The 27,538-nt window shown below is 38.2% G+C and overlaps 1 protein-coding gene across 7 annotated transcripts in view; it reads right to left on the bottom strand.

Moving 5' to 3' along the window:
• Positions 1-27,538, bottom strand: part of NPAS3 (neuronal PAS domain protein 3) — a 609,138-nt gene that overhangs the window by 14,725 nt on the left and 566,875 nt on the right. For all 7 annotated transcript variants that reach the window (XM_086462809.1, XM_086462814.1, XM_086462815.1 and 4 more), the window contains 2 exons: positions 14,448-14,641; positions 8,376-8,482 (listed from right to left, as the gene is read on the bottom strand). In XM_086462809.1, coding sequence (XP_086318935.1) covers positions 8,376-8,482; positions 14,448-14,641 — 301 coding nt within the window. The remainder of the gene's footprint in view (positions 1-8,375; positions 8,483-14,447; positions 14,642-27,538) is intronic.

The following is a 27,538-nucleotide window of genomic DNA, read 5'->3' on the forward strand; positions in this document are numbered from 1 at the left end:
TCACCATCTCACATTTGGCAGTAAATTGCAGTTGACATTTTTAAAGCATATTGTCCCTTTATACCACATGACTTGTAAAAAGAAAAGAAAAGGACACAAAACAAAACTTTCCACCTCTCACCACAAGCCTTAAAAAGATAGCTTATCAGTCACCAAAAAAAAAAAAATCCCTTGTAAAATAAAAATAAATGAACTTCTGCATCAGTAGGCATCTTATGATCTCAGAATCAATACCTAACAATTTGTGGACGCTGGGTACAAAGGCTTGAGATGTTTGGCAGGGCATTTGCAAAAGCACACTGAGCCAAAGTGCCGGACACCTGCCCACTCACTTTATAAGTTATCAGAGATCAAAACCAACATTGATGCACCATAGGCCACATCACTCATGGATGGAAAAGCCACAAGTGTTTTATGCAGGTTCTTTCAAGTGAGTGCTAATAAGAGCTGTTGCCACACCATCACATATCTGATATATGCTACACATTTTACTGATGCTGTTTTCATAACCTTCTGGCTCTGTCTCAGAGACACAAGGTCCACTGTCCAGACCTTTGAAAAATAAAAAGAAGAGAAAACAAACAGTAGCACTACTGTGTTTCTAAAACTCTGGAAAGATCTGCAACAGTTTCTTCATAGTTTCACATAGTGACATTTTAGGATGGAGTATGTCACAGCCTAGCAAACTACAAACAACATTCTTAATCTGTCCTTGCATTTTCAATGGAGCAACATTGTTTCCAATATAGACTACGAGGTGATGAACACTTTTGGTTTCAGTAATTTTGGAGCCAACCTCAGCAATGAAGGTAAAAAGATATGTGGCTGAAGTACTTTTCCCCTTCATTTTAAAAACGGCACATTAAAATGGCCACATTTTCATTATGTCGCAAAAGTCACCACAGAAATAGTTTAGTGGACAGAGTGAAGGTGAAGCTGCTGGAGGTGCATAGCAAAACCTTTTATTCCCATGGCTTTGCAATTTATCATGTGCTTCTGCAATCTATCACAAGAATAATATCAAAGTATAAATTTATCTTTGGGGTTAGAAATTTTAAGCACAAAGAGACTTCAAAAGAAATAAAGAAAATTATTAAGGGAGTAACTGGGAAACCACAAGTTCCCTGCAGAGGTCAGAGCTCAGCCTTCACTCTATAGCCCCTTAATGCAGTAGCTGTACTTATACAGCTGGTACTACATGCATTTTAAATGTAAAAATAGGAGAAGGGTTTAGGTGTAAATTTCAACTGACTATGAGCTATGTAGGACTTACAACAGAGAGCCTACAAACTGAAATGGGAATGTACTAATCAGTACTGCATTAGATTTAATTTGAAGATGAAATAGCATCAGGAATTAAGCTAAAGGGTTATTGATGCAAACTATATCTGAGGCATCTTGCAAAATAACTGTGTATTGCTAAGCTACAGAAGGCACAGCTCTGCAATTAGGTACAGCAGCTAATGGTTTAAATAGCTTAAAGGTTTAGCTTTGTAGAGTTTTCTGGTTTGTTTACTATCCAAAATATCTGAAGCTTCTAGTAAACTCTGCCATACACTTTACATACAGAAAACATTTGTCCAGTAGCACACAATTCGCACGTGAAAAACTTAGCCACAAAATATCATGAAGATTAGAAATTTATCAGGATTTAAAATGACTTCTGTATATTTATATGGATAATTAGAATACCAACTATTACAACAAGTGACAACCATCCTCCACAAACAGAAATGTAAGCAGTGGTATAATTTCTCGTTGTTCAAGGCACAAACCTTAATAGTGTGTTATGTAGAAAACAAGGGTGCAAAGCGTACATAATTGCACATTGCAAAGTGTTTTCTCCCCTCTTCTAAAGTAACTGGCTTTTGTCAGAGAGCGGACAAAGAAATTAAGCTAGACAAACCACCATCTCTCATAAGCCAAAGACGCAACTGCAGGAGCAGACACATCTGCAGGATTTCAGAGCATGGCTAAGAGACATGAAACATACACAGTCTTGGTTAGGTTCACATATCTTAAGATTCACTAGGGCTAAAAAACAAACACTAGGCATGGGCTATGACCAAAGTCCATGCTCCTTTTTTTCCTTGTATGAATCAAAAAAATGTATTCTTCATATGCTTCAGTTTCTTCTAGTTTCTTACCTCCCATTCCCTCACCTTGCTCTATCACCACTATCTCCAGTCAAGAGGACATAAAGATGCCAGTCTCCAATGCAGAAATCTTTGCTGGCCCATAGTGCGGACAGAGAGGAAGATTGTGCAGGTGGTCACACCAACATTTCTGCAATACTTTGAAAACAAGATACACTAGACTGTCATCAGGATGCCAGGCGGGCTTGGTTTAAGAATTAGCTAAACATCAGACATTCTATCAGCCTAATTTAGAATCAATCTTGCTTTTTAGTGATGATAATAAACTTGTACAAACACGAGATTCATTTGTATATTTTAGCATTTTATTTCAGTCCTAGAATGCGAAACCTGACATTGGAATCAGTTTGATTTTTTTGGTGATTGAAGATATTAAGCACTACAAGAGCACTGAAATTTCGATCTGATTAGGATAAAAATTCCTCAGGATCAAAACACTTCTTTTTTTTCCCCCTACAGTTTTACTAATTGTGTGCTACTTGACATTGCAGAGTTATTCCACAGCATGATAGCAAAATATGTGAAGTATATTTTACTGTTAGAAATTATCAACTCATTCTATTTGTTTTTCATGTGTTTGAGGTTATTAAGAGAATAAAAAATTATAACTGATGTGCATAAGTTAAAAGGGTTAGTTCAACTACAGCTGGTAGGCTAAACCACTAAGCAATGTTTTGTACAGCAATAGAATTTTTCTACTGAACATACATAAAAGAAATCATGAATATATAACTGATTTAAAACAGACTGAGGGGGTAATATCCCTTGAAAAATAGGGGAGCCATGAAAAAGGTGAATGTGGAATAGTTTGTTTTCAGAAAGGCTGGATTATTCTAACCACTGGAAACCAGATAAAGTAGATCAGAAGGAGTGCTACCACATACACTCATCAGAGACCTTTGCTTTATGGGAAATGAACTGCCCTGGCTCACTGTTCCTGAGGAATTGTATTTCTTACAGCTGTAAATCAAATCCTGAAGAAACAGGATGATATTTTCTAAGCAATAGCTGAGGACAACAAGTATCTTTTTTGTTAGTGTCAGGTTTCTGAATTTAGACCTCAATTAGGATTCCAAACTGAAAGAGCGCATATTATATAGCAATATATACTTGTGACAGTATTCTTCCAAGAAATATACTAATTTTCAAATGTTGGCATGTTGTCCTATATTTGTCCAAAAGTATATTCATAGTTGTCTTCAGAGGTCTTGACTTTTATCCTTCCGTGCTGCTTCCTTAATGATCTTCATTGAACAGTAATACCAAGTACCTAATGTTCAGTGAAGATCATGAATTTTTTTCAATTAAAAGGAAGATGTATACTCCTACAGTATATGACATCCATTCATTCTTAGCATGAAATGCACTTCTTAAATCAAAAGGGATGTTATAGACCTCTGTAGGGTAACAGTGTTAATCAAAGAGAAGCACACATGCACAGCATCATACTCCAGAGACCAGTGTCAATTGCCCTTGCTGAGTTCCACAGACAGTGCTAAGACCTGATACAACAGTAATTTTATTAATCTGCTTGATTTCTGATATTGATTTAACATAAAATGTATCCTGCTAGCTTTAAGATCAAGGATATTTTCTTGTCATTGGAACAAAGGCAGTTCTACCCATGCAGGGACTCATGGCTTGGTGAAAGTGTATGAACTGCCGTACTCTTGACGTGCTGTTCAGCCCTGCAATGTTTCTATGCAGAGATAAGTAAAAAGAGAGGATCTGATCACCTTCTCCATTCTTACAAGTGGTAGAGTAGAACTGGGGGCATGAGGAGTCTTTCTACGGTGAAACGTAAGACATTGAAGCTCAGCTCTTTCAGGCCACATATCCTAATGAAGAGCTCTGCTACATAGAGCCAGGATTAGGGACTGTATCTGAGCCAGGGTACAGATAGACCTGTGAGTTCTGAGGACTGAAATACAAGTTGTGCAGCTTAGTCAGTTGCTGTGTGTCAGCTGAGCCAACACCTGAGCCACGATGCTGGATACTGTACAGGCTGTTAGACTATAGAACATTTTAACTATAATCTCTGTGAGAGAGACTTGATTTATGAGAAGTGATATCTGTCAGGATTCTACCAGCAATTTGTTCAGCAAACACAGCAAAGATAAACAAATGAGAAATTTCCTTAACTTCTGAAACTATGAAGCATTACAAAATGGGAAACAGGTTAATGAGGTAGAATTGTAACCCCAAACAATCGGCTGGGAGATTTGTGAAAAAGCATGATCATTGAAAGCTTGAATGAAACAAGATAGATAAAATATCTTTTTATTTCTGTTTGAAAAAAAATGATGCTTCAATAACTTGTGCGATCACCACCATGTATTATTGTGTTGGAACAAATGCAGAGATATGTAGAGTATGAATGCTGTTTTATTAATCCAGAAGGGCATCAAGCTATAACTAACATAAATCTCTAAGAAGAAATTTTGACCCCAGTGAATCTAAGGGAATTTTTGCTATTTAATTCACTGGGGTCAGAAATTTAGTCCATATAAATTTGCTTTTTTAGGGCATAATACCCATATCCATTGAAGCCAATGAAAGCTTTTCCATTGACTATAACTGACCTTTCATTAGTGCAGCAGTTCCCTTACAAAAGACTGTTGTCATTGCTGTAATCCTGCAGAGCTGCTTCACCATTATACTTGTTATGGTCACATTCCTGAAACTGCTTTTGCCTTCTTTTATCCGAGATAGAGTTAACAAGACCTGTTTTTCAAAGTTTCTAATGGGCTGCTATGATCTGAAGCCATCAACAGCCCTCTTGATTTTTTCTGTGTGATTTTGTGCAACATTTTCCTCTTTGCTTGTTTTTCTCTTTGATGTCTTTGAATAACCTCGATAAGAAGGCAGGATGTACTGGCCTTACTTTTTCAGTTTTTTTTTCTGATATGTTGTCAGTGAATAGGTAGAGTAGCAGTTTTATTTGTGTTTCTTTTTACCGTTAGATCTACTATTTCAATTTGGGATTCTCCCAGTTTTAATCTTTAAAAATTATTTTCTCTCTGTAAAAATCAATCAAGACTTTTAGCTGTGTTCTGCAGTGCTCCACCAAACACAGCCTTTCCAGTTTGCTGCTTTCTCAAGTCCTGCTTCTACTTTTCAATAGGGCTTTCTAACTATTACTTTAGCTTCCAGCTCCTCTTCAAAATACTGCATAATATTGCTTTTTTTTTTTTTCATTATAATCTCAAGCAATTATTTCCTATGTTGTACTGGCAAATCTCCTACATTGTCTGTTTTGGGGAACTGCAGTTCTGCTGGGTTCTTCCTTCTACAGCCAGTGTCTATAAATTCCTGAATTTTAGCTCTAATTTTATTTTACTAAACCAGGAGGATTTTCTCTTTCTAGTTTGGTTTGAACTTGATTTTCTAGGATGGACAAGTTGCTATGAAGTGTTTTGGAGTTTTGCAATTTCTGTCTTGGTTTTTCTACAATCTTATTTTACAAATGCTAGAAAAGCTGAGCATCGCTCTGGGCACATATGAGCCACTTCAGCTTCTGCAGGACTTACAATGGGCAAGTATACTTCCTGAGCTATTGCCAGGTGTAATTTGAACTTGAAGATCTTTCATCCAGAGCATGAGTTTGAACAACATGAACAGACAAATGCAAAGTCCTGTACCTGGGATGGACTGATTCCCTGCAATGGTACATGGCTGGGGACTGACAGGCTTGTTGCTTTGTGGAAAAGGACCTGGGGGCCCTAGTGGATAGTGTGCTAAGCACAAACTAGCAGTGTGCTGTATGGGCTGTACCAAAAAACGTATAGCCAGTAGATCACAGAAAGTCATCACTCTCCTTTACTCATCACTCTTTAGATTTCATCTGGAATCTAACTTCAGGCTCCCAGCACAGGAAATATATTGATAAACTTCAGGGGACTTAGCAGAGGTCTGTCAAAATGGTCGGAGGCTGGAGTACTCGCCCTGTGAGGAAGAGCTTGTTCAGTCTGAAGAAGAGGTGGCTTCAGGAGGACCTAAGAGCATACCTGCAAGGAAGTTACTACAAAGATGGAGCCATGAGCTGCACAATCAAACCAGGGAAATTCCAACTGGGTAGAAGGAAAAAAAAATAAATCATCGTGAGGATAATCAAGCCCTTATTAAAAACAATTGGAACAGGCCACTCAGAAAAGTTGTGGAAAGTCTGACCTTGAAGGTTTTCAAGATCAACTAGACAAAGTGCAAAACAATTTGCTTTGAATCAGTGTTGATCCTGTTTTGAGCATGAGGTGGGACTAGATCATGTCGCAGAGCCCTTTCCAACCTGAATGATTCTATGAACATCTTATTCCTATAAGTCAAGAGAACAATTATACATGAAAGATGTAACCAGCCTCATCTATTGAAAAAAAATTAGTCTAGCAAGAATAATTACGCTGCATCCACACAGACAAGTTTGGACCCTCGCTGCGCCGGATGCTGATAATGGGAAAAAGTCCCTGTGTTTATAAAGCTTGCAATCCAATCAGCTGAACTGGACATACAGTGAGAGCAGGAACCAGTAAGTTGAAGTGATTTTTCCAGAAGTCATTCCTGTTTCCAGGGTTTCCTGAGTCCTGCTGGTCCAGTGCTTATACACTGGACCACACTGCACTCACACTGTCTGCATAGGTCTCTCAGTTTTCTGAAGATGAATGTTTCATAAAGCATATTCTATTTCAGAGAGAAGTGGTCATTCAGAAGATTAAAGTCTTTTCCAAATGGGATGTTCATCTCTGCCAGGTGGTGTGTTAAGTCTGAGTCATAAATATCTTTTATTTCCTTGGTCAGATAGTGCAGTGGAAGTGCAACTTGTCATTTTGACTTCCAGTTTCAAGAGCATCAAGTAAGTTTCTGAATTTGTTCCTTCATTTCTGAGCAACTGACATAGTCTCCTGGACATTAAATGCTCAGAATGTAAATGATGCAAGTTTACTGTGTTTATAATTTTGGATAGTTGATTTTGTTTTTTTTTTTCCACAGAAATGCATCTAACCTGACCTTCTTATGGCAAATGCACTTTACCTTCTAGAAACTTCAGGGACTATTTGACAGTTTTACAGAGCTTGATACTGTTGTTGGCTGCCATATATTATCATAGAAGCTGTCCCTGTTCTCCTGCTTTCCAGTTGCAGTTATCCACCTATCTTCCCTTGCAGATCAAGCAAGGCACTTTTGGACTGAAGATTTATACTGCTTTCTATTGTAGTCATATGGTTCTGTAAAAGCTAATTAAATGTGGCTGTATTCAGGTTGCTGCCCTTTTATTAGGAAATGCTAGCACGACACAGTGCAGAAGGAGCAGAGTTATTCAAATCTGGACTCTGAATTTAAGAGGCAGTTTGCAGATAGTCTTTTATATTAAGAAAAACACACAAGTCAATCATAAATGCAGTCAGCCACCGAAACTTCCAAAGAATTATCTGGCTTCACTGCAGGCACAGATAAATTAGAGATTATGGGCCTAAGTCTCTTTTCGCACCAGGGTAAATCAGGAGCACCATCACTGAAGTCAACAGATCTCAACAAGAAAAGAATTAGGCCCTATGGCTTTTAATAAAAGAAATATAAAGAGTTTAATTACAAGGAACCAAGCTGAACCTCCCTTCCCCCATACACAGACATACGCACATGCTCTCTCTGGTAAGGTTTGTCTCTTGTAACATTTTTGTACTTCTGTTATCCTGATCAGATACTACCTGTGTGCAAATAACAGGGACTTAGATGCTATAGGGATGGGGGCTATGTAGATGTTAATACGTGGGGTGGTTAAAACACCAGTAGAGCTGTAGCTCAGGTCTGTATTGAAAAATCTGGTGAAATCCCAAATATGCTGTAGTTTTTGACCTCCATGTTATGACTCAGAAATAAAAACAAAGAAAGGAGTTAATTTTCTGTGTTAGGGAGGGAGTTTCTCACCTAAGCAATACCTCTTTGAAGGATTAGAATAATGCACAGCATGTGTAAATGAACAGCTGCTGGAAACTCTGATAATACAAATACAATTTCTTATTTCCACATATGTGAGCAATCTTATATGTCTATAAAAAGACTTGAAAAGAAATCATACAAAAAAGTTATATTTGAGCCACCCTTTATGAAACAGTATGACAAAAAAAGCAGGTGCAAGATGAAGACTCCAGTCATGGAATATAAACAATAGTTCAGGAACAATCAAGTGTTGTACGAGATTATTTTGACAAAAATGGAAGTACTTACAGTCTAAGTGACTATGTCTGATGCCTTCCACATCTTCAGCATGAATGAAGTGGTAACATCTCTTCCCTACGATATCTACAGGGGTCAGATCCATGTAATCACTAATCCTAAAAAAGGAAAAAAAAAAAAAAGCCTATAATTCAAGAAGGAAAAGAATAAAAGAACTGTCAAATGACTCAGAAAGTGAAATCTGCTAAAAATTTTCACTGCTATTCACAGTAATTTGAATGGAATACCTGTACAAACAAACACAGCCTTAAAGAAAAAAAAAGAAAGAAAACATTTTTTAAAGAAACCTTGAAATAATTTTATCCATTTAAATAAGTGGAAAGTAAAATTCTAGTGCATATTCTCCTGGTAGCAAAACACCAAGACAATATAATTCTGTGAAATTGTAAAGCATTAGCAACAATCCAAAATCCTCATTAAAAGACTAAGATGATTTAAGGTTACATAATAAAGAAAAAACATATTATGTTTATACCAAATGATTAGAGACACATTTCATTTCAACAGATTGGTCTTCTACTGGGTATATTCATGAAAAAGCTCTTCAACCATTTCTTGGCACCAAGTCCAAACTGATATTTCAAGGGGTATAATTTAAATGCTGAGACATACAGACGCCTCAGGGTGTTATCTTTTTTAGTCTAATTCATTTGGGAACTCAGCTTTCACTCTGGGCCCTTTCAACTGGGACTTTGTTGTTTATTGCACACAGAAACTTTAAAATCTATTCTGCAGACCTTTGTGTGTGTGTGCCTCTGTGTGTGTCTGCGTGCTCATGTCTGTATGCGTGTGTAAACTTCTGCCATGGAGTGTCAAGATGTCAATGTCCTTAAATGCAGTACAGAAAATAACAAAACAATTGGAAAACGTCACACTCACATAAGGACTTAAAAGTGTATCTATTTTCTAGGAGAAATGGTTAGCAACCTGCTACACCACTTAGACACACACAAGTCTATGTGGCTGGATGGGATCCACTCAAGGGTGTTGAGGGAGCTGGTGGAAGTGCTCACCAAGCCACTCTCCATCATTTACCAGCAGCCCTGGCTAAATGTGAACGTCCCAGTTGACTGGAGGTTAGCAAATGTGATGCTCATCTACAAGAAGGGCTGGGAGGAGGATCTGGGGAAATACAGGCCTGTCAGTCTGACCTCAGTGCTGGGGGAGGTTATGGAGCAGATCATCTTGAGTGCCATCACGCGGCACATACAAGACAACCAGGTGATCAGGCCCAGTCAGCATGGGCTTATGAAAGGCAGGTCGTGCTTGACTAACCTGATCTCCTTCAGGCTAGTGAAGACAAGGTGACCTGCCTAGGGGATCAGGTAAAGGCTGTGGATGCTGTTTATCTGGACTTCAGTAAAGCCTTTAACACTGTTTCCCACAGCATTCTCCTGGAGAAACTGGCTGCTCATGGCTTGGACAGGCTGTTTAGCCTGGAGAAAAAGAGGCTGAGGGGAGACCTTTTCGCTCTCTACAACTACCTGAAAGGAGGTTGTAGCAAGGTGGGTGTCGGTTTCTTCTCCCAAATAACAAGTTATAGGACAAGAGGAAATGGCCTCAAGTTGCATCAGAGGAGGTTTAGATTGGATATTAGGGAAAATTTCTTCACTGAAAGGATTATCAAGCATTGGAATAGGCTGCCCAGGGAAGTGGTGGAGTCACCATCCCTGGAGGTATTTAAAAGATGTGTAGGTGTGATGCTTAGGGATATGGTTTTGTGGTGGACTTGGCAGTATCAGGTTCACAGTTGGACTCGATCATCTTAAAGGTCTTTTCCAAATTAAATGATTCTATGATTCTATAATATTAAGAAAAAGCTGTTTCAAACAGACATGTGAGGGACATAACATTTTTTTTTTTAATTAAATAAGTGCAAGAAGAAACAGAAAGAATATTGAGATGTAAGTGATGATCACTGGCAAGCAATGGCACCAAAACCAAAAGCAAAAGAAATTACATCAAATAGGACACTCATGCTTATATCAAAGCTACTAAAGATGGAAAATAAATAATTTGCATGAAGAAAAGGAATAAATACTATAGCATATCTTAGAGAACCAATTTGGAGACAGATCTTGTGGCTCCCAAGCCTGTTGACAAAATAAAGCAACAGGTTGATGGGTAGGAATTTGGTTCTGCAGAACACACAGACCTGATCCTGTAAAACATAAGCACAGGCTTATGTTTGAGCAGATCAGTGGTTCCACTGACTTACAAGAATGTTAACATGACTGAAATTTAAAGGTAGCTATATGGTACAGTCCTTTGCTGAATTAGGACCACATTGTCCACAGGTTTTGTAGTCTTGAGGCTCTCTACAAAAGACGTTTTCTGCATATCTGAAGGAACTATTGGCAACCATGGTCATGGCCAACAGGCCAAACCTCCTTCATTTGGAAAACACCATATTCAATGGGTTATTTCCTTTTGGGCCTGCGTTACCAGGTATGGTAGTAGTTCATGTTCAACTGGGCTATAGGCTCTCTCCAGATGGTCTCCAATCATTAACAGCTGACACTGAGAATACACAGACTGATGCTGTACTCTAGCAGCAGTGTATTTTGCTTTTAGTTATTTATCACCATCTAAGATGGTTTGTCTTCTGCAGATGCTTTTCTCACTCCACTGACTAATAAAGAAATTCTAGACTATTTTAGACTAAATGGTGAAGTTTAGATGACATGAATCCCACATTTGGAAAACAGACATGTATTAACATACCACATTTTAGGCAACAAAACTTTATATCCCCATTTAACACCCTTGGAATTTGTTAGAAATAGCCAGTGTACTAGCTAATGGATCTTGTCTCAAAGGGAAGCTAACTGTTGACTAGTTTGTGCACCAAGTCCAGGATTCTGATGCAGATCTCTTCATTCAGAGGAAAGTAACTAGATGCACCCAAAGACTTGAGTAATGTCAGCCCTGCTCCCTGCTGTTGCAAGCAGGCAACCACTCGGAAAACTAGGACTACTATTGATCTCACCCCTGCTGATCCAATGGTCCACTGTGAGCATTCATTTCAGTTAAGTAGCATGGTTTCTGCTCCATACTCCCCGCAGCTGCCAGTAACTCCCTATTGCTCCATAAATAGTGCTTACAGCTTCCCCAGCATGGATCCATTTTTCTCTGTTTTCATCAATGTTGTTCTTGCTTTACTGTGGCACCACAAAGAATTTCCTGGCTGCCTGCAAGTGCCAGGAGTTGAGCCCATATATTCAGGATGGGATACTTATCTCCTTTTCTAAAGTCCCAGAAGAGAAATCCCAACTTCCCTGACTCGAAGAATGGCCTTGGCAAATGCCCAGATAATTCACCTGACAGCTTTAATCAGCTGTTCAGTTAATTCCTTCCTTTCTTCTGTCCTTTCCATTCCTCCAGCTTTTACAGTCATATTCTGCTTTGAAATCCAAGTCCTGTCAATCTTACTCCATTTTCCATCAGCGGAAATCCTGCTGCCTCAGTGAGCTAACATTTACCTCCCAGCCCCGGCAGAAGTGTTTCTACTATTTGAAATTCCTTTCATAAACTATTTTTAACACTGACACAGGGGCTTAAGATGGAACTATTGCAACATAAATTCAAGTAACATCATATGCATTCTACCCTAGCATATGAGAAAAAATGTATCACAAACAAGGAAAAGTTCCTTTATAATGTTGTCTTTACTTTAACGAATGAAAAACATTAGTAAGGTCAACATTTTCTTGCATAAGTCAGCTAGCTTACCATAGTTTACCAGCTCTTTCTATGTGATTACCAATCAGTGCTCCACATCTGATGCATTTTACACTTTTCTCAGGCATTTGAAAGTTTTATTGCTACATGAACATAAAGGGAAGGTTTGAGAAAAATGTTTAATTAAAAAAAACATACACAATTTGGGCTCATAAAAACGGCAAACTGATGGCAGAGAAAGTATAAATCTTTCTAACACGGCTCACAAATTCATATGATACTTGACCTGATGGAACAGTTCATTTTTCACATCCATTTGATTCCTGGCTTTTTTATGGAGGTTGCCAATGAAGATAACAGTAAGTGCAGGTGATTTTGTTAAAAGGAAATCTGTTCATTAGGAACTGGACAGATACCAGCAACTCATTTCACAGAGGCCATTGAAGAGTTCTGCAGTGGTAGCAGCTTTCCATTACTACCTAGGTAGGTCACAGTCAAATCAAAGACTAAGGTAAAAGGTTTCTTTTAGATTCTGTGGCTAATCCCCAGAGCTCTTTCCTCAACTGCCAGATTGTACAGAATCTGGATAGTCATTGGGTAGAGTCACAGGCAAAAACTCAGCCCAAATTTTAATACTATTACCATCTTTCTCTGTGCCCTTGTGCAAGCCACTTTCTACGGAGCAGGTTTTCCAAGCTTAAAAATGAGAATAATATATTCTGTTTTAGATAATGCTTTGAAAGTTTAGATGAAGTGTTCTGTCTAATAGCAAAGTAATATTATTATTAATACTACTGTGTCAGTTCAGCAACATGACAGCAAAAATAAACTCACAACTGAAATCTAAGATGATTTTAAATTGTTTAAGGTCCTGATTCAACAAAGCATTTGAGTTTACCCCTTTTTATAAAAGTTATTACGGCTGTGCTAACCTGATCATAGGTATTCCATTGCGATTGTGCAATTATGATTGCTCATATAAGAGAGCTTCCACTCTTCACCTATAATATGCCACAGCTGCTGTCACATGAAAAGCTTGCATTAGGCACCTTGTTTGTCCCACTTTTTGATGATAGGTCCCCTTGACAAAATTTCTTTTGGCTGTGTTACCTTCTTTCTTCCTTTCCAACCTTTCCCCTCCCCCTCAGACTTCCATTAATGGAACCAAACTTCTTTATTACTTATATCTTCCTTCTCAGATATTTTCACTCTGCTCTGGATACCCATTCCCAAGATTTTATTTTTATTTTTCAGGGTCTGGAGGGCACCAATAAGCCTTAATGGTTTTGACCAGCTCCCCTGGGCCTTCCTGAACCCTGCCCACAGCCCAGGACCCTGTTTCAACCCCCCAAAGGCTCCCCCACACCCTGCCCCATGCCCAAAACCCGATTTTGGCCACTTGAGGCTCCCCCCGCCCTGCCCATGGCCCAGTACCCCATGGCAGCCCCTGCCCTAGCAACGCTGCAGCAGGGCCAGTCTCCATCTCCCACAGCCCCTGCCCTGCCCGGCCATGGGCCCTGCTGAGCCAGGCCCAGCCCATATCCCGGCCTGGCCTGGGCCTGTCCCCAGGGAGGTGCCCAGTGCCCGGGGCTGGTGCTGGCCCGGTGCCCCCTGGCTGCCCTGCTCCAGGCTGGGGCAGTGGGACAGGCCCTAGCTGCCAGGCCCTGCCAGAACAGACCCCCATGGGGAGCCCCCCGTGCTACTGGCATCCAGCCTCCAGGGAGCAGAAAGCTGAATTAAAAACCTACCTTCCCCTTTCCTAGATCACTTGTTACTATCACATCGAACATAGCCCTCCCCCCAACCAACTACTCATCACCTGTTCCCATTTCACTGCTGTCTTTTCCAGTATGCCCTTAACCAATTTTATTCTCCAGTTTTCCCACCTCTTACTGCAACAGATCCCACCTCTCTAGCCTACTATCTAGGCCATCTGTGTTTCCATTCCATTAAACACTGAGCATGATGTGCTGTAATCTGCAAATTAGTTCAAAAATGGAAAACTTTAAAACTTCAGACAGAAAGACTTGTGGAAGGGTGTATGGGGGAGCATAAGGATAGCCATACAAGTCAGACCAACATCTGTCTAGACCCACATCTTGCCTCTGAGATTGTAAAAAGCAGGGAAAGCTTAGAGGAATCTTTCCTGGTCTATCCTCCCCTATTCCAGTGAGATGTCCTGCAAATTAAGGTTTTTAATTTACCTTTATCCTCTAAGAATGTAATGAAAATGAAGATGATGATGATGAGAGTGAATTCAATGCTCTCATACAACACCAGGATGACATTGCAGGAGTCACAAATTTCAAAACTTTTTGCCAAGCCCATGGAACAAAGAATACACACAGCTAAAACAAAGAAAAAAGGAGCTAAAAGCTGTACCTATTTTCACAGTAAATGATATTGAGGTCCATATTCACACGAGTGACAAACATGTGGCAGTCAATCCTGACTTCATTAATTGTAGGAGGTGGCAAAGCATGAGCAACGACAACAAGTCCCATGATTTGGCTGGGTACTGTCCGCCCGTGGGACAGTGACACTCTCAGACGTAACCGGCCTGTTATATGAATCACCTGGAAAATAAAAACAATAAAAGAAACTCCAGTGAATTCTGGATGAACTGTGACATCAGTTTCATCTAAAGGATAGCATTACTATTTCCTACAGACCACTTAACACAGCCAAAAATTGTACTAAGTAACTGCCAGTATTAGTGTTAAGCTTATTAATATTGGCTGTCAACATGTTCTATACGTCCTCATGGCAAAAAAGAAGACAAGAACATAACAGGCAAATGCTTCACATTCATCAGATAAAAACCTCAGAACTCCTGTGGTATTGATTTTTGTTGTGGTGGTTGTTACAGAAAGAAAGAAGAAAAAAACAAACTAGAAATTCAACAAAAGAAAAGAGAGAGTGGGATAAAACTAATACTGAAAGTAGAAATAAAAAAATAATGAAAGTAGAAATTAATAAAATAATAATTTTCTAACATTTGGAGATTGAATGAGACAAAAAGATCGGCAGTTTTGAAACTTTTCCAGAATGGACTTAATTGTAGTCACCGACACCACGGAGGCACTGCTCACAGCCTTGAATTACTTCTTTGAGGTTGGCGATTTGAGAAGCAACAGCCTAAAAGTGATCAATTGAGCTCAGCTGCAGGATGCTTTTCTTGCATCCACAGTAAGCTTTTTAAGAGCTGGTAGACATCTAATGCCTTTGCCTAGTACACTATGTATACGGAGAGCTCTGGGGTCAGATGGTTTGTTTCCCTATTCACAAGATAATGCCAGAAGATGCCCTGGGAGAGTGGGAGATCCAATTGCACCCCTGGAAAGTGAAATTCTAAGAATGCTACCTGAAATACAGCAAGTTGAAACTCTGGGAAAAGAATAATGCACCACTTCCAGTTTCACTCCTTCAGGAGTTTTGTGTATAAATAAAGTGGGTTTTTTTTTTCAATAAAAGAATATAAATACAGCACTGATGCCAGATATCAAACTGAAAATGGAACCTGCAGTTCCTGTACTCATGGATAAGACAGCCATAAGAACTGGCAGTTGTGGGCTCTCCAAGATTTTCACCCTCAGAGTGTGTTACAGCACCAACATGAAGATAAGGCTTCCAGGAGATGAGGGCCCCTTTCACTGTGACCCCAGACTCACTACCCAGAGGTCAACAAAGATGTTGGTTGGTACCAGGTCCACTGGAGGAGGTGATAGAGATGGGATGTAGTTATAAACCCACTGATACTTATCTCACAAAGACAGCAGCCAAGCTCTTTGCTTCTGATCTGAGATTGATTGTTAATAGAAGGTGAGAGAGAAGAAAATCTTTCATTAATAAGACTGCAAACCACAAAGTGCATCCAAATTCAAATCTAATTCATGCTAGCAGATCTGTGATCTAAGCTTTGAAGTTTGTTTCTTTTTTTTTTTTTTAACCTAATCATTAAAATATCTCCTTTCTCCACTATTTTACATTTCAGTTCCAGCCAGTGTCATGAATCCGAATGAGGAAAGTGATTAGCTGCTGTTTGTCCACTTCAGTTACAGGTTTCTGACCACCCACATTTGAAGTAATTATTGTTTAAATTCACACTTAATGCACCTTCGAAGGGCAAACTATCCTATGAATATTTGAAAAAGTTCCTAAAGGCAAGGTTGCAAAAACACCATTTCAAACACACTTTAATATTTTTTTTCTCAAGACCTCATTAACTAATGAAGAAATAGCTAAAAGAAATAGGATTAACTTCACAGGAGGGGCAGAAATAGTATATTTTGCTCCTTCTAGCTAGGCTTGCATATACATCTGCTTTTTATCATTATCTGTCTCTTTTTATCATGCAGTTTCAGCTTACTGCAAAAACTCAAATCTGTAAATGCTTGGAAAAATGCTGATGGATAACTAGTAATAATGTGAAAAATAATCTTATACTGAACGTGCTATGCAAAAGTATTGTTGTTCTGTTGTTTTTCATGAGTCCTTATGCTAATATGTTTGAAGTTGGCACTATCACTCGAGGGAGTTTTTAAGATATATCCTACTTAAAATCCATTTATCTCTTCCTTGTATTTTTTGAAACCTCCATGTCATTGGTAGCTAAATATCAACATGATTTGTTTTTGAACAACTCTCAGTTCAGTCAGTACCTCACTTTTTTCTGATTCCTCATCTGAAATATACCTCAGATGTAGTATTACCCCAGGAGACAGTTCCAAACCTGCTAGATCTACCATATATTAACACTGTTGAATTTCAAGAGAGTTTGCTTCCAGATTCCAATTATTTAGCTTGTTCCTAACTCTATCAGGGATCAAAACATATTCTAAATCCCCATGCGAATTCAAAATTTAGGCGTCAGCAGTCAATTGCGTTCTGATTCTGTACACTTGGAAATGTACAAGAAACTGCCCATCAGTTCCAGTGACTCTAAAGAAACTGTATTTCCATGCCTGAAATCCCTTTCTATGACAACATTAGTCAAATGCGCCAAGTGGGAAATCTAATTGGTAGTAAAAAACAATTCTAGCTGTCATGACCTTGTCTACATTGTGAGTATTGCCACTTTTAACATTGGTTCATTTGAACTGGGATTAGGGGTGATAGGAATTATAGGGTCAATTATCTCTGGTAGCTAAAATTAATCTCTTTATAATTCAATCCCACAGCACTAGTCTATCATATCCTAAAGCAGTATCATGACTTTAATGAAGCTAAATTGCAAGAATAAACTGTTTCATGAAGGACAATACTTGGATCCAGATGTAAATATTTAACAAAAATTTGCTAGGAATATTCTGAAAATCAAAGTAAACGCAGCTTTTCTGTGCAGTTTTCTTTATAAATGCTTTCTTCTGAAAAGTATGCAACAGTCCAAATCCCTCTTTAAACTGTAATTGTCTTCTTTCCCATAATGCTATATGAATAGATTGGCACGTTTAGATGTCACAGCAAAAGAAGACAGTAATACTGTGTTCTGCCCGTTTTAAAAAGGTGGGTGACTGGTATACTCCCAATCACGTGGATCATCAGAAGTTTTGTATGTCAAGAGCTTTACAGATCTCCCCAACATTTCTCCATCTACCTCCTAAACGAAATCATCAGCAAGACTCCTCTTTTACTCTAATGGGAGCTGCACTGGGTTAACAGTTCAGAGACTTTTTTACTTACAAACTGTTTATTGGCAAGTGTTGTAACTTGCATAATGATTTCATCCCACAGAAGCAGAGGGAAATATGGTTAAAATAAACCTTGTTACCTGATCTGGACCAGGATTTGACGTAAGTTATTCTGACCTGTGTTATTGCTTATAGTATAACCTAGTTGTGTAACACTTATACTTGGATAGACAGGTGGGTGAACCAGAAAGTATTCTGTAACAATAAAACTTTTAACACTGCAAAATGAAAATAACACATATACTGCTGTAAAGCTGTCATGCTGAAGCAAAACAAATACTATAAAAATCTTCTGTACTGTTTAATTGCTTTGTTAAAAAAATTCTAAAACAACTTTGCCTGTCACTCCAATATTGGAAAAAACCCACCATTATTTGGCTTTTATTTTTAGCTGATTAGAAAAGGAATTTGCAAAATATTGTACGTACATGTAAACACAGTTTATCAGTGTGGGAGTGTTAACAAGCCACATTGCTTGGACAAATATATATTTCTTTTCCCTGCCATATGCTCTCTTTAGTCATCTGTTAGTGATAAGCACTTAGATGTGTTCTACTAATGTCTACTCATTATAAACAAGCACATCACATAGACCTTGATAAAACCTTCCCTCTGTCAATACTTAGGGAGAGGAAAGCCCAGTGATTGAAAAACACATCTGGAAACTGCTCATCATCCTTTAAAGCTAAAGTTCACCTCTGGAGATGGAAATACTTTCTTTGTCAAAAGACATCTTTAAATACTACATCCATTTTTTCACATACATGTGATGTCAGAGTAAGGACATGCATTACCAGAGGCTATAAAAACCTGCAAGCATGAAAAATATGTGAATTTAACCTTTCAGATGTCTGTGTTCTTCAAAACTTGAACTTCCATTAGAAAGAAATTTCTAAACTATTTCTTTTGTTCTCTGTGTAAATCACTATGCCAATTTATTATAGGACCGAAACCACAGCACTCGCAGAAGTGCTCCCTCCACCTCATTTCTCTTAACGAGATATTAAATTTGAAGCCTTAAAATTATTGCTTAGACCCAAATTTTGAGAAGACACTCACATATGAAAACATCCTAATTTAGTTTGTGTGCCTAAGATATTTATTTAGCTGTCTTATGAACAACTCACACATACATTTATCCCTGTTCACAGAAACAAACTGTAATCCATAAGGAGATACATATTTTTTTTGGTCTCTCAAAGATGTTATTTTATACTTCCAAAATCAACACCTAAATCTTTAAAACACAACTAATTTGAACTGCTAAAATTGGCTGAGGAAATATCTTACAAACTATAGCCATGCTCTTACATTTCTCTTTCGAAGAGTTGTGTGCTCCTTCACTCACAGGTACATAGACATGCATCACAAAACCTGCCTGTCACACTAACCAGACAAATATTTTAACACTCCACAAGGTAAAAGGTTCCTATATGGTTTCAGGTGATTTCTAAGCTAAGAGTGAACATTTGGAAACAGGCTTTCCTCTGGACTTTTCAAAGAAAACAGAGTCCACTGTCACATCTGGAGTTCACACAGTGATATCTTAAAGGTTCTCCTTTTCCAATATCAAATATGTCCATGCCTATCAACCTAAACTTCAATATAGGTTTCTTTATCTACCAGTTTTCTCCTTTCCTCCCTGTACCCCACTGTAGTCACTACGATATTTCTATCTGCTTATGTTTTCTCATGGTCAGAAGCCATTTATTTCTGTGGTTCTGCAGCCCCATTCTCATCGAGACCAGAGCCTGCTCTCCCAATCTTCAGGAAAGTGTTAGGAAAATACAACACTTGCCTATACTTATCATTCAGCAGTGGCTGGGATCAGAGAGTTCCAGTAAGGCCTTCTGTTTGCAGTTTCAGTAACACTTGCATATCCTGTTCTCAGACTTTCTGCATTTCTATAAACACTGTAGTATTCCTAACAGGAGGTCCCATGGAGCATGACATTTTGGTGTTGAAAAGGAGTGACCCACTACAGCTGCAGTATGTTGGATCATCCCACATGTGCAGCAAGTTTGATGTATCCCACATGCGTCCAAATTGCTGTACACACAGAGATCAATTCTCCATCATGCGTACAGTTACCTTAACACACAGAGGACACAGCGGACTTGCAGCATGAGCCATGTAAAGCAGTTTGCCCACTGGCCACTCTTGGGGACTTCTGTATGTCTGGAAACCTGGTCAATCACCCCTTGGACAATGAAGTTGTGAAAGGTAAAGTTTGAAGATGTATGCTCCTGTTGTATCAATGTTAGATTTACTATCTCTTTTCATCTATAAAATAACCATCATATCATCTTTTCCCTTGTTAACACCACCCATGTCCAACTTCATAAGTATCACCTACTTTTTCTCTTGGACAGCATAACAGAATAACGTGTCTACTTTCAGTAATTGTTCTCAACTCTCATTTGATTCAGAAGTTTGCTGCTTCAGTTTTAGCCTCCAAAAAAGTGCTTGTATGCTGAAAAACCTGTTTGTTTTTTTCTGCCTGTAGTAGTCCACCTAATAAAATATATTGCTTCTACACACAAGCCTTGTCCTATTATATCATGTCTGCACTAGAACAAAGGAAAGTAGCAGTGAAATAGAAAGCTGTCAGTGAGTCATTCTGAACCATGGTGGTTAAAAAAAAAAAAAAAAAGACTAGGCAGTAATCTATGACTCCTGAGAAACAGCTTTGTAAGTAAAATGCAGTCAGTCTTAATTCAGTTGCGCACCAAATGCTACCTGAACCACTGTTAAGAGTTGTGGTCTTGAGCACACATTCAAAGAATAGAAGTCTGATTTCAAAGAGGGCGAACATTATTCCTAACACATACATAGTTTCAAGGTCAATAGCCTCTTTTCCATCTACAAGTACATTTCAAATCCCCTCAAATACACCTGCAAAAGACAATCTGAAAATGGAAATGGTATTTACATTTAAACAGCATATTTGGTCTCAGGACATATTTTATTGTTAAAAAGTCAATACTAGTTTTTGGAGACACTCTAGGCTTTTCCCATCTTTCCTATGATATCACTCTCTCCAAATAATAAGATTCAAAAGCTATTTTGCTGCTTAAAACAGTCAGAGGCAGAATTTAGGCTAATCCTAAGGGGTTTAAAAAAAGTATCCTTATGAGACCTCAAACTCATTGGGTGCTTAAAGACAAGCATCACATGAGAAACACCCTGGCTTGGCAAGCTCTGTTCATAGCTCTTACTCAATCCCTAAAATGACCTGAGTAGAATATTATTTATTGCATATGAGGAATGTTGAGACCAGCAGCAAGCACAATAGCCACAGTCACTTTCATTCAAGTACACCACAGGGAACAGCTGCTCTTCTGTGTAAAAGTTAGTGTTTTGAGCACTCAAGCAAAAAGCTGCTTGTTCCTCCACCTTAGGACACACAACCTCTTATCTCCCATTTCCCTCTCACTGGATAATAAACTAAAGGGAAGGGAATGGGGACAGCTTTCTAACTCTCCAGAAGAGTAAAGGCAAAACAAGAACCTGACATTGCCATGTTACATCTATCATATGAAGCTCCCTGATCTGGACATGGCTAGGTTAGGGTTATCTACAGCATGAACTAAAACGTCTCTGTGGAAGTAAAGGAAGACTGTTGTATGACCAACTATTCCTCAAGCTGCCATTAAAAAAAAAAAGGAATTTTCAAGAGTGTACAATAGGTTGTTTCTCAAGAGTTATCAAATCTTAACAGCCTGGGAAATGAACAGCAGACCGGAGATTGCTCAAGAGTAATTAATAAAAATATATTTGCTATCAACATTTTTAGATCCTTTAGATCTATTTATGGCTGATTTTTCATTCTGTTACATAACAGCATTTACATTTTATTATTTGGGGTAATAGATTAGCAGTTACTGTTTAGTATCGCATAGCACAGTTCCCTGCACTGTCTATGGACACATATATATCTTTATCGCCATGATGGCTCTCACGTCAGTATTCTGAGGTCCAATCTCGCATTGGCATTCACTATGTTAGTAACAGTTGCATGACCAAGACCCTCTGTTCAAAAGCATATTTGTATTATCATGCCTTCCTTTCCTGTGTTGTGATTTCCCATTAATTGCAATGGATTAGCAAGCTGTTTTTCTCTAAATAAAAGATGTTGTAGAGCTGACATTCCTGAAATCAGCCTTATAATATAAGCTCAAGAAATACTGTGTTGAGTCATTACACATTATAATTTTTCATTTATTTTGCTTTACTCAACTGCAAAGGTTTCCGTTTTCACAATCAGTCCCCACAATAAGAGCTCCAAACATTCTACTGTTAAACAGTAACCTTTAAATATATGCAGTGGTAGTAATTCAACATGCCAGTTTTTATTTTAATACCTTAGAACTCTTCCTTTTTAAGATGTCTTATTAACAACTCCATCTATCAACACTGCATTATCTTTTCATAATTGAAAACTTACAAGCATTTGAAGAAGATCAACATTAAAAAAATGGAAAAAGAAGAAATTAAATGAAATCACCACACTGCAACCTGAAAAAGTAGCCATAAAAACTGGTTTTATAACAGAATACTTTTTGAAGTAATTGGCACAAAGACTGTTCTAGTGCAGATTGCTTCAAGAGCGCTCTTGGCAAGAACATCATAAGCACTAGCAAAACTTTAATATGCTCAAACAGCCAAATACAAACTGACACCAGGAACCCATGTGTGGCAACAAACAGGAAAAAATAAAGTATCTCAATTTAATACAAACCTACATACAAAGGGATCAATTTTTAGAATTTGTGGTTTAGCATACAATACAGCTGTCCTCAGAGTGAATACAGAGTAGCTATACATAAGAAATTAGAATTATCAATTCGGTGGAATTTCTCAAGAGTCCTTTTGATATGTAATACAGCAAATATAATGACTAAGAAACCAGACATCAATGCATTAAATGAGATCAGGTTGAGATCTATTTAGAAAAGACAGGTTTAAGCTGGAAAAAGAATCTCTTTGATATGACCTCCAGAGCAGACCATTTGCAGAAGGATTCAAGATGAGCAGATTTACCCTTGCATATCTGCTTGCTTCACAGCTGCTTTTAAATATAAACTCTAAAATATCTAATATTGAGTTATTGCAGAATTAAGTCTATATAGCAAAAAAGATTAAGAACCTGGGATTTTCTTATACTTCTAGCAAATGTTATAATGGATTTTGTATATTGAATTCAGAGGAATAACTGAAACATAGTTAATATAAAATCTAGCTAATGTAACTAACTTATTTCTAAATGATCTATTATAGAATCTGGCTACTGCTGGTTGAAGCTTGGAATGCGGAATGCCTCAGAATTTTTGGTAGTCTGCATCCCTGATATATGGCCGATATTTAACCCTGAAACTCAAAAGATATCTCCACTGTAACAGATTTTCCACTGCAAATCCCTTGGTGTTCAAATGTGTTGCATTTTTTTTTCCTCACAGAATGTTTGAAGTCCCCTTTAAAAATAATGCCTTGAGGATATTTTTTCCTTAATACTATTTAAAGAAAGTTGAAAGCATTTAGCTATTGAAGTGTGCAGGGTTCTAATAAAGGAATTGTCATCCCTGCCCATGAGCAAACTCTCTTGAAGCTCACTATTCCAGAATACTGGTGCTCCTGCCAGCAGTAAAAATCAAACCTTAAAAAGGGCTTCTGTTGCATCGGTTCCGATGCAGTTTATCAGAGTATTGGGGGGTGGTGGAAACTGGCTACATCGTTCTGCCACAGAAAGGGTGGAAAGGTTTTCTTTTTAAAAAAAAGTTAGCCTGAATCCTGTATGTCAGGGCAATCCAATCTTGTTGCACTAAAGACAACCAATAATAACTATTCTGCAGATGTAGTGTCTTTATTTCTGTCTTTGGAGGAAGAAGTCAAGTTGCAGTTTGTTTTTCAAACATAATAAAACAAAATATCTGATATTAATGCATTTTTCCCACACACAGAGAAAAAAAAAAATAGAAAATGCTGTTGTTTGTAAAGACAGAAATGGATTCCCTAACTTAGCCTTGATTAAGTAATGTGGATGTTCTTTTGAAGCTCTGCTAGTGGTGCCTGGTACAGGCTCTTACACAGAGAAGCAACCATTTTTATTTTAATGTTCGCATGGTTTCCCCTAGCATGGCCCAATTTTGGCTGGCTGTATACAAACACACAAGTTGTACTGAAGGATCTTGGACAACGAACGCGTGAGCTTTCCTGCAGAATGCCACAAATGTGACAAAAGCAAAAGGCAAAAAAGATTATTTCCCCATAATTATTAATATGCTTTCAACTTGCTCCCATCAATGACACTTATATGAATCTAAATTATGCATTTTCAATTTAGAAGGGGAAAACTAAGAGCAAAGTATATGAGCTGATTTTGTGAAAAATACAACTGTGAATTTCAGAAAAGCTGCTGCAGGTGGCTAGTAATGCCTCCACATCCAGATGGCAAAAAGGAATGATCATAGGATGGGAGGCAAGAGTCTTCTGGCATGTCTGCCAACATCTAGTCTCAGTAGGTCCCTGACTGTGCTCAGTGTTATATTTGAACAATTTTAAATAGGTGTCACATGGTCCTGATAAAGAAAGTAGCTGGCATTGAAACTGCAAGACCCTGGCTCTAAAGTGGCTCTACAAAGACGCTGGCTGCAGGAGAAAGCTGGGGCACACCATGACAGCCCTTCCAGAGAAGCAACTGTGTGTCCTTAAGAGCAGCTGTGGCAGGTCAAACCAAGGGCCAAATCAGCATCCTCAATGTGTCACTCAGGCTGACTAAGGGGGAGTATCAGACTAGGCAAACATCAAATGGCATTTCCCTTATATATTCTCCCAGCACTTCCTGAGGCACAGGCAAGTTTTTTGGTAAGCTTCTAGCATTCATAGTGCCCCATGACAATGAGCTTCACTCTTGAACTCTAGAATCAGAAAGTACCTCCTTTTGTTTGTTCTGAATTTGCCATTTACTAGTTTAACTTTGTTCCCCACCGTACATATTGGGACACTGCAGAAAATTATACCCCATTCACCTTCTCTATACGCTGATGTTTTCTATCATGTGCCTCCACAGTCATCTTTCTTCCAAGCTGAACATCCTAGGTATATTTTAGCTGTTCCACAACGTTGATCAGTGTTGTCACTTTTTTACTGTTCTAGCATCTTCAGTTTGAGATGAGGTGGGATAACGAGTGCACAAGTATTCGAGATAAATGGAAAACATTGATTTATAAAGTGGCATGATGACATTTTCTGTTTATTTTTTTTCCATAATAATTTCTTAGCACTCTGTTTTCTTTCTGACCACTACTAAGCAGTAAGCTGTTCCATTCATAAACCTCCCATTACAACTCTAAGCAGTAACAGCTGGTTCAGAGCTCTTCATTGTATATATACAGCCAGGATTGTTTTTTTCCCAGGTGTACTTTACAGTTACCTGAACTGAATTTTATCTGCTATTTTAGTGCCCCTTCACACAGAATCATGAAGTTCTTGTGCTACTATTCACATTAGACTTACATTTTTACAATCAAATAAGCACTGTGACTTTCCTGTTCACCTTGGTTTCCATTTAACACATGAATACATTGAGAACCAAAGGCCTGAAAAAGCACTAGTGAGCACTTAAATTGAGAAAAAATCATTCTTGTTTTTGTTTTTTAAAGCACTCACTCAACCATGAGAGGATCATCCCGGTCCACCAGCAGCTTAATTTCTTTCAGACTTTTGGTCAGGGAGGGTGCTGGTTCCCATGCTGCAAATGCAGGTACTCTGTATCAAATGGCAATTCCCCGTAGACACGCTTGCCTGAGAAAGCTTCGCAAAAGTCTTTGACTTTTCCTTGACATATCGTATTTACTCAGATGTCTACCAATTCTGTTTTTATTTTAGTTTCAGTAGAAGCGTTCTAGCTTATGAGCTCCCTTGTGCTAAGACGCAAGGAAGGTGTTACCTGGTGTTTACACTAAGCACTGTAAATTAATGTATATGAAAGGAACATGTTTATTAGGAGATGTCTTTCCTGAAACAAAGCTCTGCATGGCTTTCTGCAAAAAATGAGAATGAGTATATAGACTTATTTTGCACAATTCTGTTAAATGCAATGAAACAATACCGATAAATTAAGAGACACAAGCTGTGTGTTCGGTGGCAGTGATAGCAATAAGTCATAAAAGTTTGGATCTCAGGCTTGAGCTCCTTTCCATAGGCACGTGACCTGTAAGCCTCCTGTGCCTTCCTAAGCCTCTGCTGAAACTTCTGAAGAATGTGAAAATATAAACATATACTTTCAATCAAATCAAATTTGCCAAGAAATATTCAGTGATGAGATCTGTTTCATGTCAGATCACCCCAATTTTGCAAAAGATTTGTGACTCAAAATCAAGTTAATTTTGTGGAGAGGTAAGGTTTTGTGGGTATTTCAAGAAACTGTAATGTCATTGCTAGCTGAAGTCCACCCAAACAGCGTACGTGATTTCTCTTTGAAGAAAAAACTTTTATTCCACTTGGAGATGGATGATCTTTGCAAAGCTCTGACCTTCTCGTTGACAGCTACAAATAGACCACTATTTATGATTTGTTTCTATAACCCACTTAATGTAGCAAGCTAGATTATAGATAGCAATTTATTTGTAAAAATCATAATAAAACATCACTGTTTTAAATGCCAGATGTGGACAAATGGGGAGTAAAAACTGATGAGACAAGATTCGTGTTCTTGAATCTACACTGAAGAATTATGGCAGCCTCTTGCTTTATCTGCATTGGAATCAATTTAGCAATTTTTAATTCATTGATTTTCTGTTGTTTGTGTAACATTTATTAATTGATTGCCATACTCACACAACTAATTCAAAAGTTAGCAAGTTTAACATGCAGAGATTAATTTTCTTTTACTAACCCACTACCTAGAATATATCTTTTTTTGAAAAACAGGTTACCAAGAAATTACCTCCACATCAATCATATTTATAAATGAGATACAGTAGGTGTTGTATGACATCTATCAATCCACACTGAACTTTTCCTTACATTTGACTAAGTTTTTCTACGTAATTTAATAAAATAACAAAAAAATAGGACAGCTCTGTGTTTCTCTTACTGCTGTCCTAACTAAAAGTCAATTTGAACACCTAGGACTTATCCTCTGCAAGGCTGGGAATCTCTCATTTAAGACTATGATGCATTTCAGGTTGTATTGAAATAAATGGTATTCCTGCCCCATCATCCAGTGGTCACAGGATCTGCACCTTCACAACAACCTTCAGGTTGCTCAGCTGCCAAGTGTTTTTCAGCTGGAATGAGAGCCATTCATTTGCCCTTCATGTCACACTCATTTACGATGGCTGAAATGTTTATTCAGAAAGGGAGTAGAGATAATGAGCAAGGTTTCTTTGCTCTTGGTTACCAGGGGCTATTCACAAGACTTCAGACTCACTCACTGTGTTCCACATTGCAGCACAAAACAGCAGAGGGTGTTCCCAACTCTCATTATTTTATTATGGCTTTCACCATATTTGGTGTTTAACTGAAAGCCTTAGTTTCTATTTCTTTTTTCCTCTTTGTGCCACTCAGGCTGCTGCTGTAAACTGGACAAATTGACAAAATAGACTTTTTAATAGAGAGAGGCAAGGAATATGCCTTAGACAATGGGTTTCTATGTGGCCTATATAAAACTAGAATGGATACAAGCATTTTGATCTCAAAATGAGGATTTAATATCTCTCACACATTTTGGAGACTTTTATGTATTTTGACCTGGTGAGTCATTTGTAGCCCATTGGACAA

This window comes from Leptosomus discolor, chromosome 3 (genome assembly GCF_034619465.1).
Source record: "Leptosomus discolor isolate bLepDis1 chromosome 3, bLepDis1.hap2, whole genome shotgun sequence".
NCBI classification, from domain to species: domain Eukaryota; kingdom Metazoa; phylum Chordata; class Aves; order Leptosomiformes; family Leptosomidae; genus Leptosomus; species Leptosomus discolor.